At 37.6% G+C, this 20,578-nt stretch overlaps 1 protein-coding gene across 2 annotated transcripts in view; it reads right to left on the bottom strand.

The window, feature by feature from the left end:
* Positions 1 to 20,578, bottom strand: part of LOC6036976 — a 110,904-nt gene that overhangs the window by 25,318 nt on the left and 65,008 nt on the right. The window contains exons 1-2 of one of the 2 annotated variants that reach the window (XM_038248303.1): positions 17,376 to 18,348; positions 10,016 to 10,108 (exon numbers count right to left, since the gene is read on the bottom strand). In XM_038248303.1, coding sequence (XP_038104231.1) covers positions 10,016 to 10,108; positions 17,376 to 17,420 — 138 coding nt within the window. In that variant the 5' untranslated portion in view covers positions 17,421 to 18,348. Of the gene's footprint in view, positions 1 to 10,015; positions 10,109 to 17,375; positions 18,349 to 20,578 lie in introns of those variants that run through there. The other variant, XM_038248297.1, reaches the window with a different exon arrangement.

Below are 20,578 nucleotides of genomic sequence, written 5' to 3'. Positions count from 1 at the left end.
CTGCACGCTCAACGACGTGAACTCAGTTTTGAGTTCGAGCAGCTCTTGCTGCATGGGCTCAGAAGCCAAACGTAACTTTGTATGCCGATTCCGTCAGTTGGTTGATGAAGACTCACTCTAATCAGCAATCGCGCTGAAGCCCTGCAGACCATTCGGTAGAACTAATCTATCAATTCCGTCAGATCAACAACAACTGTTCTACGATTTCTACAATTCAAATTGTGCTCAACTTCGGCACTTCATTACATCGCGCCAGCGAATGGTTTCGTCTTACAATGGGAAACTGGAAACCAATGTTTTCATGCTGTCGAACGCCGTCGCGAAGCGACGCTCGTGTCATGTGGCGTACCCCTCGCCACCTCAAACCTTTAATGGCGTACCCCTCGGATCGCAAGCGAGCGCTTCAGAGTCGATCGATGAGCGCGGTTTAATGGCGCGATTACATTACAAGCATTAATATTCCACAAATGTCACTACCCCCCCGTTCCCGTCGTTGGCGGACCCCTCGTTGCTCAAAAACTCCACTTCGAGTGTGGAGTTCAGTTCTTGAATAGACAATTAGACGGGGCCCTGTAAGAATACAGTGTGGAAGGGGGCGAAAAACAGGCAATTATTGATCCGCGGGTCTTGGGGGCCCTAACGAGTGTGATTTATGCAAATATGACAAACAGGTCTGGCGGCTATTATTCGGTGCGATTGTGGACCAAATTTCCATATTTGCGCATGTGACGAGAATTGGCTATTTTCTGCCTCAGCAAGGAAGAGCTGAACTATTCTGGTTGGTGATGGATGGTTCGAGGAGGGTAATAAAAATAGCTAAGCTTATTGTTTGTTGGAGATTTGGAAACACACACTGGAATCTCTTCACAATGAAAGTCGCTTCTAAACAGCGGTTTCATCCGACATTCAGTAAAAAATAACTTAAGAGCAAGATTTTGTCGAAAAATCAGTTTGTTTACAAAGTGAGAATCGGCTAAATGTTTAGAATAAATACGACCAAATCAAACGACCGGTCAAAAATAGGTGCATTTCCCCTAGTTTTTTTTCAGCTTACCAGCCTTTTTGAATTAAGGCTCTGAAAGGCCCTAATCGGCCATTTGGCGGCCATGTTTGTTTTAGAAAAACATTCAAATCTAGATTCAGAATGTTTCAATAAAAAAAGGGTTTCTTTGTGTTGTTTGTAAAAGCATTTTACGCATCGTGATTATTATATCATGTCAGTTTACCATTTCTGGGCCCTGAATTCAGAATCATCATTGAAGTCATTGGTGTCTTTCACTTTTGGAGCAATGACTGTTTGCTCCAAAAGTGAAAGACACCATCTACCACCTTAATAAGGATATTTATTTTGAAAGTTATCATCGTCAAAGTTAACAGTTGAGTTTAGATCAAATGTGAACGTTATTTATAGTTTTGCAACTCACCGCAGTCCAAAATTGATGGCGCCACCGTCAATTGGTGCCATTTAAATCTTCTACTCTACACACTCATTTCCGTTCGATCAGATTCGATAAAAAATTATTATTTTCGCAACACGGTAACAGATAGCGCAAGCATGCTAATTTTTTCAGTTTTTTTATTCCAAGATTCATGTCTGTTTGTCTGTAAGGGTAGTTTAAACTGTATTTTGACTTTTGACAGTCCTATTTTGTTTTTGATTGATTAAATTTGACGTTTCCGGCTGCAAAAGTTCCGAAACTGCTTCTTTTTAGCGCACTGCCCGAAGATGAGCAAAGCCCTGTGCGCAGGCCAAACTGTCAAACGCATTGCTGAATTCTCAAGTGAAACCAAACAATGATCAACCTTCTTTTGAATAATCTTGTTTCAAATGAAAAACAAATACTTAATTTTATGAAAATAAAAATGCCGTGAAGAATTTAGACCATTTGGCAATCAAATTTGTTTTCATTGCAATTTAAATTTGCCGTTTGAATTTAGCGTGTAAAGTGACAGTTCTCGCACCGAGGACAGCTCTGTGCGCAGACAGAACTGTCAAACGCAGGGTTGAATTCTCATGAAGAGTAAAACCAAACAATGAACAACTTTCTTTTAAAAAATCCTGTTCATAATGAATAAATTTACTTAATTTTGAAGGATTAAAAAAAAATCAATCGAATTTGAAGATTATAGTAATTTAGCGTGTAAAGTGACAGTTCTAAAACCGAGCACAGCTCTGTGCGCTTCCCGATCTGTCAAACGCAGGGCTGTATTCTTATGAAGAGTGAAAGTAAACAATAAACAACTTTCTTTCGAGTGATTCTATTCAAAATGAATAAATTTCCAAATTCCATAAGTAATTGCCATTGATAGACTTTTGAAAAGCGGGCAAATCCCCCAAAGTGGTCAAATATTTCATGCGGCATGTCAAATCAGTTGTGATCACCATTATAAAATATTAGAAAACATCAGTTTTTGCAAATCCGGAAAATCCGGAATTTTGGTCCCAGGTAAGACCCTAGGGAAAGTGGTCAAATATGTCAAGCGAAATGTCAAAACACTTCAAAAAAGTATTCTTAGATATGAGAAGATATCACAAGATCAGATTTGACAAATTTGACCAAATTGGCCAAAATCTGGAAAAATCCGTACAGTACGGATTCCAATCTCAAGTGAGAATTTAGGTAATGTGTCATGTCAAATCAGTTGTCAAAATTTTGACATTCTGATCAAGCTGTCAAATCCGGATTTCTGGTCCAAGTCAAGTTTTTTTTTGGTTATTTTGAAAAGTGGTCAAATTTGTCAAGCGACTTGTCAAAACACTCGTAAAAAAGCAATCCAAAATGTAAAATGTAAGGTTTGGGAAGACCAAATTGGCCCAATCTGGACAATCCGTAATTCCGGCCCCAGGTAAAGATTTCGGCAAACTGGTCAAATATGTCATGCGACATATCAAATCAGTTGTTGTAAGCGATCTAAAATGCAAGAAGACAAAATTGAGGCAAATCTGACCAAGTTGGCCACTTCCGGACAATCCAGAATTCCGGTTTTTTTTTGAAAAGTGGTCAAATCTGTCAAGTGACTAGTCAAAATACTTGTTAAAAGTGTTCTAAAGTGTAAAATGACAGCACAAAACCAATTTTGGGAAATTTGAAAAAATGGCCATCCCGGACAATCCGGAATTCTGGTCCAAGATTTGAGAATGTATTCAATATGGTCAAATATGAGATGTGACATATCAAAACACTTGTAATAAGCGTTATAAATTTTAAAAAGGCATGAAAAATCAGTTGCAAGAAAACCAAAAATTGTTATCCAAATATTTACCCTTAAAATCAACAAACCAATCCATTAGCATCGTTTTTCCTCCACAATCAATAAATTAGCCCAAAGAAGCTCTCCAACCCGCTAATTCCTCCAATTTACCTAATTCGAACTCATACCTCGTCGATCACCCGCGAAGCGATCAGCTCCCAAAAAACAAAGACGAAAAAACGCAAATCTAATTTCACACCTCTACCACAAATTAGCGCGCGATCTATGATCTAGCCGCCACGCGTGCCTAGATCTCCGTTGAATTTCCGATTTTTCGCTAAGCCTACTACGCTGATGATCATCGCGGCCCGGAAAGATCACCTCCCCAAAAAAAGAAAAAGCAAATATTGAACAACGACTCTGGTAGTACTCTTGAGTCGTGTAGAATTACGAAGAACAAGTATACCTTCCCCGCTTACGATTTCGTCGGAGTTCTCGACAATTTGTGGGCCGTATTTGCTCAAGTTCGTCGTCAAACAGAGACGCGCGAGCGCGCGCGTAGGCGGACGGCACTCGGCGTTATCAGGGCACCCGAAATTACTCCAAAAAGTTTTCAAACTGAATGAAAGTCGTTGTTTTTCTGTCGTTCATTGCAGGTTTCACAAATATTGACCTAAAGACAACTGCGCTGCACGCAGCGGTGCCATCTTCCAGGGCAGAGATAAGGCGATCCGACAAAACTCGAAATCGTCGACGCAGACCTTAAAACCCCTGAAGAGATAGTCAGAGTGAGAGTAGGGTTTCAATTTCGAACCCTCAGGTAATCTCACACCTTAGGTCTCCGACCGACTTGCGTGTTTTTCTTGTTTCATTATTTTTCCGACCTTTTTCAGGTTTCTCGACGTGCGGGTCTAATGGTTTTCGGGTTCTAGATACCTATATTTGTACAAGTTATTAGCCGAGTGGACTGAGCGACGCGGCGCGGGGTCAAATCAACCGTAAAACGCTACGATCTCTGCCGTTTCACTGTGTGAGTCTACCCGTAGAAACACACGAGAAAGGAAAGACAAGATATCGCCTAAGGCGCACCACACCAGAGATCAACTTCAACTCACACACCACCACAAAACTTGATCGCGAAGCGATCATAGTGTTGGTGAGGTACAGCTACTTGAACAACTTCAGCAGCAACCTCGCTCGGAGGAGGTCCAACGAGAGGTTTCTTTTTTTTTACCGATCCTCTGCGGGAGTCGTCGAGACTCTAAACTCGGCATGACCGAGATTTCCGAGATCGTCGAGTCGACGGCGTCGCCGTCGTCGAAGACGACGAAAACGACAAGAAGAAACTTGCCAAAGTCGGAAGCGAAAACGCCGGAATGTAGGCAACTAGTGTCGACTTGGTCGACTCCGTCGACGATCGCGATCGCTCAGCGTCTAATGTTGCGTAATGATCTTCCATTAGAGACGGTAATGCTTTCGTTTGGAAGTTTGAAGTTGGGGAGGGATCTCGGAAAAATTGGCTGTAATTAGCAATTCTTACGCACCGATCGCGCTCGCGCGCGCTATCGATCGCGAACGTTGCAATTATCGTCGAAAAAAGGTGAAGAATCAAGCACCACTTAGCGCACCTCCTTAAAAATTAAGTCATTTGTATTCTTCAACGCGACACAAAAGGTCTCTTCCAAAGAGCAGACCCTAAAAAAAAATAGTCGCATAAAAATACCGTACTTCCCCCCGGTTTAGCATTGCGAATCGCACGTCGGCAGTCGCGCATTGATTGAGGTTAGATTTCGAATTGGGCTTTTGAGGTTCGTCGCGTGAAAAGCGTTCAAGTCTTTTAGCGGGCAGGGCCGGGTTTTCGGTCAATTCGCTGGGGGGTTTGCGGGAGCTGAATTGAATGATATTTTTTGTACGCTAGATGTACGCTAATAAGCGTTGTAGGTCAACTTTACTGTGAAATGAACTGTAAGTAGTTGAGTTGTAAGACGTGCGGTGAATGTTATTATCGTCTTAATAAACACTTTTGTAGAATAAATTTGTACTGTACCGAAAACATTTGGTCAAAGAATTTCTAGAAAACCGGTTTAATATAACACTAAAATAGTTTTTAAATATTAAAACTAAATTAAAATGCTTGTTTTTGTTGTTAAAAATCTTGTAATTATTTTCTAATAAAAACATGGTGAGTAGAACCGAAATCATCGAAAAAATAAGATATAATTTTGAGTTTTTTAATTCACAAAATTTGATGCAATGAGATATTTTTGCAATTAATTTATACTTCATGGGACAGTCTGGTCAAATAATCTAAATTTGATTCAAACAATAAATCGATTCTGACTTATTTTCAAAGTATTACAATAAAAGAAGTATTTAGAGTTAGAAACTCATTTTAAGTGATTTATGACAACTATGCATTTATGGGCATACTTAGAGAACGGCAGTGTCACCAGATGTAAATTTTCGTAATATTTATATCGGAAATAATGTAAAAAAATCGGTTTTTATTTCTTCAACAGTGTTGCCAGATTATATTTTTTTACAAAAACGTAGAAAAATGCTAAATTCTTTGATCAAAATCTGATTTGTAATCAAAAAGTCCATTTGAAAAATTAAAAAAGTGCACCCAGGTAACATTTTAGGCTTTATCAAAGCTGTCACAACCGCTATAAAACCTATCAGCCAAAACCAACATTGAAACCACTTCGTCGTAAAAGCCTCCCCAGAACCCCGATAAACCTCTGTTAAACCCCCAAAAAGACCTCCGCAAAAGGTGTCACAACCTATTTATAAAACCTACATAGGAGTTCAAGGCTTTAAAATTTAATTTTTACAACCTCCTCAAAGCCTTAATAAAACGTTTGTTAAAACCCAGTTAGGAGTTATGGAAAAATGACAATTCATCCATCTTCAAACGTCTCATGCCAGACAGATTTTATTCTGGCAAAAAATAGTATTTGTCTTGCCAAATGATAGCTGCATGTAAAAGGCGTGGGTGTAAAATAAATATTGCATTATTTTATGCAATTTTATGTGATTTTACACCCTGAAATATGTAGCCCATCAGTATGGGAAACCTACTTGTCAAGCTAATATATGCGTTTGTCCTTACAGCTTTACATCGGTCGGATGGCCGAGTGGGCTAAGGCGCCAGTCCTTACTGTTGGTGCTGGGTTTGAATCCCGTCGGTTGCAACTTTTTTTTTGTGTTTGCAAAAATTGTACATGCAGTGTGTAATATTAAGTGTTTATTTTGACGAAGGTGATGCACAGCAAAAAATCCGATGGTAAAATAGCATGCAAAAGCATGCACATCACCTTCGTCAAAATAAACACTTAATATTACACACTGCATGTACAATTTTTGCAAACACAAAAAAAAGTTGCAACCGACGGGATTCAAACCCAGCACCAACAGTAAGAACTGGCGCCTTAGCCCACTCAGCCATCAGACCGATGAAAAGGTGTAAGGATAAACGCATATATGAGCCTGACATTTCGGTTAAGTAGGTTTCCCATACTGATGGGCTACATATTTCAGGGTGTAATATTACATAGAATTTCATAAAATAATGCAAAGTTTATTTTACACCCAGGCCTTTTACACGCAGCTGGTTTTACTACTTTTTTAGCTGTGTGTGCATGCTTTTGCGTGCGATTTTACCATCGGATTTTTTGCTGTGTAGGAGCTTATGGTTTTAAGTAAGCTTTTTGCATGCCTGAAGGCAATCGACAGCTACAACACCCTTGGTTTTAAAGAAGCACGAGATAAAACCATAAGGCATGACAGTGCCATCGGGGTTTCAAGACTCTCTTAAAACTTCCATAAAACCTTATTGAAAGCCACATTGGATTTTATTGCCACCAGGTTTTATGTCCGAGGCATAAAACCTTCTTAGAATCTTTGAATCATCTCATGCTTATTGGTTGCTGTGCAAGCCAACATAAAACTTAAGAGCAATCAAGATGCTACAATAAAACCTCTATAGAACTAGGTTGTGGCTAGTTGATTTAAAAATGTTACTTGGGCAATCTTTCAATAAAAGAATTCTTTTGGATCAAATAAGTTATGAATGTCTAAATTTCATTTTGGTAAGTTATACATTTTTGGGCAAATTTATATCACAAAAAAGGCATAATTCCAAGTCGGTCAAAATTCACACAACGATGTTGCCAGATCATGATCCGGTCAATGCCTTTTTTCATGGTTTTATGCCCTTTTTATTTTTTTTCCAAAAAACAGGGAGGATATAAATTGTTGCAAGATTTTCGAAATTAATTGATATTTTGAATTTTTCACAATATTCTTTTTATCTGGCTTGAAATTTGATGTTTAGTTTTTTTTATGTTTTATATTCAATATTGTTTTAGTCTAGATTTTTTTTTTTGTAATAAGAACATTATGCTTCAAAGTTGTGTATAATTTTTAAGAGTTATTAAAAAAAATATGATTAAAAATATCATTGTTTCGTCAATATGTTTCTCCATATTTCCTTCAAAGGAATTAGAAGTAGATCCTAGTATAATGGAATTAACTCGAAAGACTGTGGAATTACTGAGTAATTCATCAATTACACGAATTTATACAGAGTTACTGAGTAACCAAGAATTACACACAATACTGAGTAATACTGGAATTATTGAATTACTTGCTCAAAATCCGAGTAATTCCGCATAAGTTACCATTCTGATACGGTGCTGTAAATACCTTTTGTGGAAATTAATAGGCAGTGAATGGATTTAAAGTGGGTTTATTGAGAATATTTCTTTAATTATTAATTTTTTTATAGCATTTTTTAGCAAGATTTCCCAAAAAAGAATCTAGGAAATTATCTAGAATTTACAATAATTATTGAAGTTAACTGGTATTACTTGCCTTACTTTAAGATTACAGAATAAATTGCTAAAATTCCGAGTAATTCTGCATTAGTGATCAGCAGTGTGACAATAAAAAAATTGACATCAGAGGGTATCTCTGACTCGATTCTTAATGCAAAAATAAGTATCTGTGCCAATTTGAGCCAAATCGGTTAAGGCTAAGGAGTCGATTTTCATCGTTGAAGTTTATATGGAGAAAATTACGAAAATGTATGGGGAAAATATCGTTTCAGTAATTTTCTGCTAGGTGGCGCAGGTCTCGCCCAAAATTGTCCAAGTGTGAGATTCTTGTAGGAAATTTAATTCCCTACAACTTTGTCGAAGGGTGCAAAACGATCCGAGTTGATCCTGATTTTTGGTGATTTTTCTAGAAAAAAATATTTTCTTATATACTTCCTATATACCCCTTGTATACTTTCAAGTATATAAGCCGATTTCTTTTCATCGCATTGCTAAAAACTCATCAGGATCAACTCGGATCGTCTTGCACCCTTCTACAAAGTTGTAGGTAAATAAATTTCCTACAAGAATCTCACACTTGGACAATTATGGGCGATACCTGCTGCAAAAATCCTGAAGCGATGTTTTTCCCCATACATTTTTGCGATTTTCCCCATATAAACTTCAACGATGAAAAGCGACTCCTTAGCCTTAACCGATTTGGCTCAAAATTGGCACAGTTACTTATTTTTGCCTGAAGAATCGATCCAGGGGGTATCTCTTGCGATTTTCCGAAATTTTCAATTTTTCTTGTCACCCTAGTGACCAGTCTCACACGATGCTGGGAACGCTTTGAAAATAAATGCGGCAGAGTTAAAAGATAATAAGCAGTGTTGCCAGATTTGAATTTTTTAACGTCAATCTAAGGAATAGTAACAAAACTGAATTAAAGATGTCAATCTTTTTTGCAATAAAAAAATTATGTAAAACCACAAATTACAAGTTTCTCAACTCAATTTTTAATATTTTCTTATTCTGACCATTCTAATTAGCGATCCCAAATTATTCGTGATTCGATTTGCGAGGACTTCGAAATTTTTAGTGTCATGATATTTCCTAATCTGTATATCGTATAAAATTTTAACAGTTTGTTGTAAAAGTAAATATTACTTAGTTAAATCTAAATCAGCTGATGTAATTTTGAAACAGAACATTTTAAGTAAAATATTTTAATTCGATTTTTAACACCGAAATTTCCAAATTATGAAACCATTCGTTTTTCACATAAAATTTTGCAAAACATGTAGTAGATAAATTATACTGCATTTCTCATTAAAAAAAATCATAAATCGTAAAATTGAAGACAATCAACAATGTTGCTTGAGATAACAACGAAATTATCAAAAAATCAATAATGGTTTTTATCATTGATTGAAGAACGAAACCCTATAATGTTACGATCACCACCAACTTTGAAAATTAATGCTTTCAACCACAACACGCTCAGCGCCAAGAGCCTTCCACCAAAGCCCAATGAACTTTGATGAACTCGTCGACGCCAAAAAGTTCCAATCTTGACCATAAATTAGAAAATTTCCGCCTGTCATCGAGCAGTACCTTACACAAGTGTCCAGGTGGACCAGCTGCTGCCAACTTTCCGCAGAAACGAAAAAAAAAACGAAACCTCTCTCGTGACAACCATTGCCAATCCGCGTCGACAGCTGATTTTGCTTCACCCCCAAAGTTCAGACCAAAACTGATAAGTGAAAGTCAATCCATCAAACGGCTGACGTCGTCGTCGTCGTAGCTTAATTAATTTTCGTCGTCTGCATGTCCTCCGGGGGTTTTCTTTCGGTTCCACAAAAAAAATCAGCTTCAGTTTGATGTTTCGGCAGTTATTAGACGCGAAATGATCATTTTCCACGCAATTCGGTTTGTTGTGAGTTTTTCCTTGTTCGGCGGGCTAAATTGAATAATTTGATAAATTTTGTGAGATTAAAACTCACCTTTAGGGCGCAGAATATACAGTCCTGTCCGCCGCAGACGTGGTTCTGGAGTGTCCGGAAGGATCGCCGGAAGGCGTCCAGGTGCCAGAGGACCTAAGGGGGAGAGAAAAGAGAAATTGTTGATTAAAATTGAGACACGCTCAATTCCATAGAATAATTCAAATTGAAGTGAAAATGAAGTTTTTTCTTGTTTTGCCCAATCGATTCAATTTAATTGAATTTTGATGCTTTTTAGGTAAGATCAGTTGAGTCACCATGTGTCTCCATCAAACTCAACTAGTCTTAAAGCTTTGAAGATGACGCATGGTGGTCCACCAATAAAATCGTTAAAATATGATACCTTTGAGAGAAAATTAGCTACAAGTCACCACAGACAGCCATCAAACTAGAGAAATACACTTCCTCAATATCAAATATCAAGTACCTCCCCATAACGCATTGAAATTGCATTTCGCACAAACTGCAATAAATGCATCAAAACCCGTGCTGCGGAGGAGGAAAATAAACCACACACGCAAAACTAATTTCCCGCGTCCAACGTCAGTCCAATCCAGTTTTGTGCGGAGGTGGGCTTCACGAATTGGCCAGAGACTTCGTGAGTAGCCTGCGGCGTAAAAAATTAGCCCACGCAAAAGCTTCAGAGTTAGAATACATTAGCCAGCGTCCAGCGACTAAGGAGGCCGCGCCGACTTAAACCGGGTCTTTTTAAACTGGTGGCGCTTGAGGAAGAAGTGGGAGAGAAAAGGTTCTTGCGTGATTTAAAAAAAAAATCAGCTTCGCTAAAGCTAGTCTGGCTCTAGCAAACTTGGTGGAGGCAGCGAAATTTGAGCATCTTGAGGGGGGAGGACGGAATGAAGAAAGAGGAGAAAAGAAAGAAATAGGAAAGAAGGAATGAGCTTTGGGCTCGTTAACACACTTCATCTCGGGTGAGGAGTTGCGACTTCGTTGGGCTGCTGCTGCTGTTAGGGGACTCAGCATGAGTGTTTAGGGGGAGGGCACGTGACGCAGGGTTGCCAGAATTGATAAGTTTATTTTTATTTCTTCTCTTGTTAGCTTGATTACTGATTATTTTTTGTAAAATAGTGCAGATTTAGAAATCAAATAAAAATTCACAAGCTGCCTCAAATCTCTTTTTCAATTTGTGTTGAAAACAAAATAAGTAAGTTGGCAACACTTCAAACATATTTTTCATTTTCAAAAATGTGTTTTTAAAGATGAAATTTAATCAAAAAAATATAAAATTCAAATCAACTTCAAATTTATAAAGTATCATCGAGCACCTAATATTGGCGAATCTGCACTCTGACGTGCAATTATAGCATCTAAAAGGAGTTTTCAACTTAAATCGAACAATACATACCGTAAACTCGGGTGACTTTGATAGGATTTCAATTTGTTTTTGGAATACTTTCCAAGGTTTTTCTCAAGATTGTTATTTTTAAAACATTTACTTGGGTAGACCACACAAAGTTTATGCACCATTTTGTAAAATTAGTTTTTTCAATAATGTTTATAATAATAGTTACGTTAAAAAGTCTTAGTTTAAATTCCGGGGTGACTTTGATAGTCATAATTTTTCTTGTTAAAATCATATTTAATATGTTCAAACTTTATTTGTACGTTAAATGTACCATTACCACATGTACCTGATATAATTTTTAAGAAAAAAACTAACTAAATCCACCTATGTGGTTGATGCCTTCCTCACTTTTTACCAAAAATGGGTATATGAGTGGTTTCATCATTTTTTTAGATCCAGAAAAAAGAACACAATGTATAACTTATGTGGTTATAACTCGAGACAGGGTTACCAGATCTTCAATGTTTTGGACTCATTGGAAAGGCCTTTCAATTACCTAACCAACGATGGGTCGGATGATGGATCAGGACATTGTTTACATACATTTAAGTGAGATTCGGCTTCAAAAAAGTACATAAATATTACTTAAGTGGTCATAACTCAAGACAGGGTTGCCAGATCTTCAATGTTTTGGACTCATTGGAAAGACCTTTCAATTACCTAACCAACGATGGGTCGGATGATGGATCCAGACATAGTTTACATACATTTAAGTGAGATCCGGCTTCAAAAAAGTACATAAATATCACTTAAGTGGTCATAACTCGAGACAGGGTAGCCAGATCTTCAATGTTTTGGACTTTTTGGAAAGACCTTTCAATTACCTAACCAACGATGGGTCGGATGTTGGATCCGGACATAGTTTACATACATTTAAGTGAGATCCGGCTTCAAAAAAGTACATAAATATCACTTAAGTGGTCATAACTCGAGACAGGGTAGCCAGATCTTCAATGTCTTGGACTCATTAGAAAGGCCTTTCTATTACCTAATCAACGACGGGTCGGATGTTGGATCCGGACATAGTTTACATACATTTAAGTGAGATCCGGCTTCAAAAAAGTACATAAATATTACTTAAGTGGTCATAACTCAAGACAGAGTTGCCAGATCTTCAATGTCTTGGACTCATTGGAAAGGCCTTTCAATTACCTAACCAATGGTGGGTCGGATGATGGATTCAGACATAGTTTACACATTTAAGTGAGATCCGGCTTCAAAAAAGTACATAAATATCGCTTAAGTGGTCATAACTCGAGACAGGGTAGCCAGATCTTCAATGTTTTGGACTTTTTGGAAAGACCTTTCAATTACCTAACCAACGATGGGTCGGATGATGGATCCGGACATAGTTTACATACATTTAAGTGAGATCCGGCTTCAAAAAAGTACATAAATATTACTTAAGTGGTCATAACTCGTGACAGGGTTGCCAGATCTTCAATGTCTTGGACTCATTGGAAAGGCCTTTCAATTACCTAACCAATGATGGGTCGGATGATGGATCCAGACATAGTTTACACACATTTAAGTGAGATCCGGCTTCAAAAAAGTACATAAATATCGCTTAAGTGGTCATAACTCGAGACAGGGTTGCCAGATCTTCAATGTTTTGGACTTATTGGAAAGGCCTTTCAATTACCTAACCAACGATGGGTCGGATGATGGATCCGGACATAGTTTACATACATTTAAGTGAGATCTGGCTTCAAAAAAGTACATAAATATTACTTAAGTGGTCATAACTCAAGACAGGGTTGCCAGATCTTCAATGTCTTGGACTCATTGGAAAGGCCTTTCAATTACCTAACCAATGATGGGTCGGATGATGGATCCAGACATAGTTTACACACATTTAAGTGAGATCCGGCTTCAAAAAAGTACATAAATATCGCTTAAGTGGTCATAACTCGAGACAGGGTAGCCAGATCTTCAATGTTTTGGACTTTTTGGAAAGACCTTTCAATTACCTAACCAACGATGGGTCGGATGATGGATCCGGACATAGTTTACATACATTTAAGTGAGATCCGGCTTCAAAAAAGTACATAAATATCGCTTAAGTGGTCATAACTCGAGACAGGGTTGCCAGATCTTCAATGTTTTGGACTTATTGGAAAGGCCTTTCAATTACCTAACCAACGATGGGTCGGATGATGGATCCGGACATAGTTTACATACATTTAAGTGGGATTCGGCTTCAAAAAAGTACATAAATATCACTTAAGTGGTCATAACTCGAGGCAGGGTTGCCAGATCTTCAATGTCTTGGACTCATTGAAAAGGCATTTCAATTACCTAACCAACGATGGGTCGGATGATGGATCCGGACATCGTTTACATGCATATAATTGAGATCCGGGTATTTGTGAAAACACATTTTTATACATAACTTTTGAACTACTTATCAAATTTTCAAACATTTCAATAGCGATGTATGGGACCCTAAACCAAGTCGAATGCAACTGGTTTGATCAAAATCGGTTCAGCCAGTGCTGAGAAAACTCAGTGAGAATTTTGGTCACATACATACATACACACACACATACACACACACATACACACACACATACACACACACATACACACACACAGACATTTGTTCAGTTTTTGATGCTGAGTAGATATGTATACATGAAGGTGGGTCTAGGAGCTTTTAATAGAAAGTTCATTTTTAGAGCAGGATTATAGCCTTACCTCAGTGAGGAAGGCAAAATCAATGTATATAATTAGTTAACTAAGTTTACAAGCTTTTTAACAAAATACATATAAATTTTAGAGAAAATCGTTAAAAAGTCAGAATTTTGCCTGAAATTTGTAGAAACTAGTTTGTTTTTAAAATTATCGATTTATATTGCATTCTATATTGAAATCAAATGTTCTCACATTTGACATGAAATTTGTTCAACTGAAATTGCCTATAAATTTGGAGATTTTTTTAAATTGCGTTTTAAAAAATCTTATTATTTATTATTTACAAAGTTATTTAACCTTCTCCTAGTGGAAAATTATCTAAAGATTCCAAAAATGCATTCCGTTTTCGATTTAAAATCATGTTCATTGAGACAATCATGACACTTTGAGAAGTTTAAAATAATGACATTCATCAACACTTTCTTAACTATAGTTAACTAACTTTTTTAAACTTTTCAAAATGTTATGAAAAGTTCTTTTTGCAATTCCGTCGTGAAACTACTTACTTTTCCTGTCATTCTTGAACAACGAAATAGCCTACTTTTCTGTACCAAAAATAACAGATTCGAATAGCAACACTTTTCAAAATAAATGCTGAAAAGTTTTACTTTTCAGCACTCAAATGGGTGCTGAAAAGTTGAACTTTTTAGCTCTTGTTTCGAAAAGTAACACTTTTCAACATTTTTTTGATTTAAACGATTTATTGACAAAATACATGAAAATTTTACATAAAATTTCACTCAGTGTGTGTTTTTTGGAATCGCAAAAAATGTTATATGGAACTCGTTGCAAAACTTGATTATTTTTAGCACTCGTCGTATTTATCCAACTCGATGAACCTCGTTGGATAAATGTACGACTCGTGCTGAAAAAATCCTCTTTTTGCAACTTGTTGCATAAACTACTATGGCGCCATCCATAAAGTATGTCACGCAAAAATCGGCCAAAATTAACCCCCCCTCCCCCCTATGTCACACTTTGTCACACAAAGTTGAACCCCCCCTTAAAAAGTACGTCACATTATGCCAGACCCCCCCCCCTTCCCTTTTATATGGTTTTTTTTATAGTTTTTATTTCTTTAAACTCTCAAAATTTTGGTATTTTTGCCAATTTTAATAGGAAAACAAAATAATTTGTCTTATTCAAATAAACAACAAACATTGCGATATAAAAAACAGTTTTGTATCTTTTAAAAATTAGAAGACCTGGTATAACATTCAAGTATTAAAAAATCTTGAATAAGTTCAAACCATTTATAGCAGTTTTCTTATGAACACCCTGCTTTCAAAGCATTTATTTTTATCGAGCTAAAATTTGCAAAATATTGAAGTTCCAGCTGAAATAAAAAAAAGACTATATAATAAATAATAATGTGATACTTCTGAATAAAAGTAAGCAAACGATTTTAGAAAAGAGGATTTAATTTAATTGTGTACATTGCGAATAAATATTATGCAATCATAAAAAAACCTAGTGTGACGTCAAAGTCCCGCAAACCCCCCCTCCCCCCATCGTCACATCTTGTCACACCTACGGTAACCCCCCCCCCCCTCCTCCCCTAAGAGCGTACGTACTTTATGGATGACGCCTATTTTGTTTCAAGTTTTTGTCGCTCCCCCCTTAAAAAGCGCTATTTTGAAATGTGAACTTTTCACAATATGGATGTTGGACATAAAAATTCCATTCAAAAAGCGTTTTTCGGAATTGCAAATGTTGTAAGCAACGCGTTGCAAAACTTGATTTTTTAGCACTCATCGTATTTATCGTACGACTCGTGCTGAAAAAATCTACTTTTTGCAACTTGTTGCATAAACTACTATTAGACTTTTTGTTAGTTTTTTTTATTGGGAAAAGCTTTACAAAAATAAATGTACTAGCCTATAAATCAAACAAAAAATCTAAAAATCGGACATTTTGAAAACAAAAAAATAAATGTTCAATATTTCTAGAGTATGAGCTTCCAAAATAAGCTGAACAAGATCAGAAAACATATTTTAAAGAGTCCTTTGAAGCTCCTTAATTTAATTTCCTTTGAAGCTCTTAATTTAATTTTCTTATTAAATATTCTTATCAATCAAAATACAATAATTTAGCAGAATGTTCAATTTAGCCTATAAATTAATAAACATCAAAACCGTAAAGATAAACTAAATGAAAAAAAAAAAACAATTGAATTGCAGATGAGTTAATTCCGAATAATCTATATGACATTTATTTACAAATTAAAAAAAAATAATAAACATAAGAAAATTTAACTAAAATTCTGCGATTCCTTTTGAATAACTTACATTTTTTTTGGACAGTACAATAAATAAAACTGATCTGAGAAAATTGCCCAAAATGCCGAATGCTGCTTTCTAATATCGATGATTCAAATTAGACTAAGAAACCATAAATCAAAAATATCTCTTATTCAAAAAAAAAGTTAAAGGATAGTTTTATTTGCAGACGAATTCCTAACATTTCATTTTTTTGTGACATTTTTTTTCATAAAATTTTGAAAAGGCATTTTTGAACACGTTTTTTAAGCATTCAATAAAGTCTGATACAAAATATACTTAACCAGGCGATTGTCCACGTAAAAAAAAGTTTGGTCCCTACCTAAACAACAAGAAAATGTCAAAAATACGATGCAAATTGAGCAAAAAAATAATCATAAAAGAGCATTCAAAAAACAACGGAATACAAATAATCAAAAGAGCTTCTGAAAATATCAGCGCAAATTTACAGTTAATTTGCTGATATATTTTCCCCCAAAATCAGAAAGTCCATTCGATCCCGTCAATATTGACCCAACGGAACCGGCAACCTTCACTCAATATTTGCACAAACACCGTCTGTTTACAAACAGTCCCAATGCGCATCCTTTCCAACAAGAATCGATCAACCCCGCATCCAAAGCAAAACAAAAACCCAACAAAGCTGGCATCCCTTCCCTTTACTAAACCCAACAGAGAGCAAAAGAGAAGCGAAATAAAACCGGTCGTTCGAGCGCTTGCTAAGATCGTGATCTTGGGCCAAGCGTCGCCGACTTGGTCGGCGGCCATCTTGTTTTCTTGTTGGCTTGGGCGCCTTTTTCTTATTGGTCTTCTTGCGACGCGCGGCGATGCTGGAGTTGTTGTTGTTGTTGTTTGGGTTATAACGTTGATTTGCGTATGCGTACTCTGGCTTTAAGCTGGTCGAAGTTCAACGCCGCGGCTTATCTTCCTTTAAGGTGTTGGTGAGGCACGCGCGCGTAAAAGACGGGGAAATTGAGGTTATCTCGCGACGACTCTCGCATTGACAGGTGAAAGGTGATGTATTTACCTTGCAGGTCTGGAAGAAAGCACCAATGTTGTCGACGGTGTGCATTTTTGTGGGTTCGGTAATTGAGCTGGGAGGTTAATTTAACTTAATTCTACGGCCGGTGGATCCAAGCAGGCTGCTGCTCGATTCTCATGGTGACAACTGTCGGAGCATCTGCAACGCGGGCTACTTTGATGACGCAGGGGAGGAGGTGTCTGACCCTCGACTGTTTCTTCGTGTTTTTTTTTGTTTTCAGGTGACTTCGAGAACACAGTACGTTCAACACCTGCTGGTTTTCTCTTCTGCGTCAACTTTGGTGGATTCACATGGCCAGAACGTCTGGGACGAATCCAAGAGATCCAAGCGGCCAGATATAATCGATTCACTGCACAGAGAACCCCTCCGAAGTTTTGTTCACTTGCTCACCGGTGTTGCACTTGTCAGTTTCCCCCTCCGTATTTTTTTCGTTCTGTTTCTTGACTTCTAGCTTCTTCGTCTAACTTCTGTTTACGGTTCCGTCGACCACTTGTCACGCGTTTATGCGTTTTATTGCCCGTTCACATGCGTTATGTTAATTTCCCGCCGTGGTTCACATGGGACCTTCTTCGTGGTCGCCGAACTCTTCTTCTTCGAGGTTGCTGGCCACACTAATAAGTGGGAGCTTCTGCCCAAAAAATTATGAGCCAAGCTCGTCCGAGAAAAATGACCGGATGTTCCTCCGTCGTATATTATGTCATGCATCGGCTGTCGTACACACAAGCACCAAACTCTTCACGGCCAACCGCAGTAGGCCGTTCGATCACCCACGCCGCCAACTTCGATCGGGACGTTTTCAAAATCACTGCCCAAAACACTGACCGTGCCTACATCTAGGAGTCAAACGCGCGCCCGCTCTTTTCTCCACTACACTGTCAATTCTCGCGCTACACGCTAAACGTAAACAACGTAACCTCAAAAAACGCAGCGCAATCCCACCACACGTCTTATGTTTATGTTGGCGACTTCGGTACTGAGTCGGCGAAACCGCGAGCAGCATAGCCATGCAACATGGACAGAGAGATCCAAGCAGGTGAGAACCCGAAGAACGCCCGAAGACGCTCGGGCCACCTTCGGGTGGCGTTCGGGCGTTGGGCAACATGGCCGGGCAGGGTTGCTAGCGCCTTCGGCGCGCGTCTTGGCAACCCTGCTATTTGAGGTTCTTCTGGACGAAGGGTTTCGACTTGGGCCGATTTAAATGCCTAACATTTCAAAAGGAAATTATAGTGCTGTATTCGTTAAGCCACCGTCGTCTAGCATAACCCTTTCGAAGCTTTTTAAGCTTGTGTTGGTGACGACCGTCGAAGTCGGGGGGACTGACCAACTTCCCCCCAATCTCGCCGAGTTGATCTTCTAGTCGGAAAGTGACTTGAGGTTTGGCATTTCGGGCTGGGACTTTAAAGTTGCTTTCTTTCTTCTGCTAAACATGACTAACATTATGCTTGAACTAGGGGGTTCGTCGCTTGTGCGCGGTAAAGTCACTCCGAGCGTCATTTCGTCGGGCATTTAAATTTTTCTGCTGCTGCTGCTGCTTTTTAGCTGACCCATGCAATTTTAAGGCACTTCGTTGTATTCTTTATCTTGGTTGTTGTGCTTGTTGAAGTAGCGCATTGTTTTGGAGGGCCTGGATTGACTGTGTTGAAGTTGTTGGTTTGGCGGAGGTGCGCAACTTTTGTCTGAAGGTGGGCATTTGCAAGTCGATTTGACGAATTCTAATTTTAGAATTATTTATTCTGTTGCGTTGAACTCTTTGTTTAGAAAGGAACTATGAAAGAGTTTAGTAGTTTGAATTTCACAATTTTTATGCATTCTTATTTTACATGACTAGAATCAGTGCATGCTATGGCGTGAGAAGAATGAATTGTTTAAAAAATTGCACTGGGCGTCTCCACTGAATACTTCAGCATGTTGATCATTGCGTGGAGAAGCAAGGTAGTTCAGTAAAATTGAATAATATCAATATTTAGCTTTTCTTTCTAGATATTACTGTTTCACGATTCGAAAAAAAGTTTTTTTTCTACTTCCAATGTTTTTCTAAATTTCTATGAACGAAATTGAAATTAAAATTGTTTTGTCATGTGACCATCGGTTTGAAGACATGATAGTTGAAAATTTGGTGTTAAAAATAATTTCAAATCATTTGAAGGTAAATATGTTTTGAATTTTTTTTCTAAGCAAATAAATGTTAAAACACTTATATCCAAGCCTATAAAACAGTTGGAACGTTTTTGAGACGTTCCAACCTATGCCATTTCCTTTTTTAAATATGAGGATTTAAATTATTATTTGCATTTTTTAAAAAACGAAGTTGACTTTATAGCTGTCGGCCACCATTGCTAGTACCAACCACTAGTGTCTTCCTTTTATCTACAAGGACTTCGCCGCCCTGGGCTCCTAAGTGTATGAGAGTATGGCACGGAGCGACGGCACCGAATACCCATATTTACACAAAGAATTTTAGAGCGCCCGCCGCGGGATTCGAATAATTTGTTATTAAATTATTATTTCACAAGAATTTGCAATGAAATTTCAAATTATTACTTTTCTTTAAGTTGTCCAATCAAAAAAATATTCATATAAAATTTTTATCAAGACATTTTTTTGAATTTAAAAAAATGTATATATATTTTTTCATCACAAAAACCGTCCAACATTGTCAAAGCTCAATACAGACTTTCTTAAATTTCAAAACTTATTTAGATTAAATTTCTTATGTTTCTAATTTCGTTTTTTAACCCATTTGAGTAAGTTTAGTTAGCCAAGCAGCGCTAACTAAACTCACGCAAATTGGTTGAAAATCTAAATATGAAACATAAGAAATTCAATTTAATTAAGTTTCTCCAACAGTCGAGTTTTATGAACAAGTAAAAAAAAAAAAAACTTCATCATCCCGGTACGAGAATCGAACTCACGACCTCTGGATTGGAAACCCAGCACGCCGTTAGTCGAAACTCATCCCCTACCGGTCAGTAGATTTGCTCTTTGAAGGAATCTGACTTTGCCGAGCCAGACAGGAATCGAACCCATCTCCTTCCGCTTACAAGGCGAAACCCGTAACCTCACGGCCACGGAAGCTCGGCGAAAAAACTTAACTGATAAGAAAAACACTGAAATAAATATTTCTAATAACTCATTATTGACAAAAATAGAGAGTAAGATGAATAATATTAAAAGATAATACAGTCATG

This window comes from Culex quinquefasciatus, chromosome 1, assembly GCF_015732765.1.
Source record: "Culex quinquefasciatus strain JHB chromosome 1, VPISU_Cqui_1.0_pri_paternal, whole genome shotgun sequence".
Taxonomy (NCBI): domain Eukaryota; kingdom Metazoa; phylum Arthropoda; class Insecta; order Diptera; family Culicidae; genus Culex; species Culex quinquefasciatus.
The sequence above is the reverse complement of the archived record's forward strand: the minus strand, read 5'-3'. Positions and strand labels throughout refer to the sequence as shown.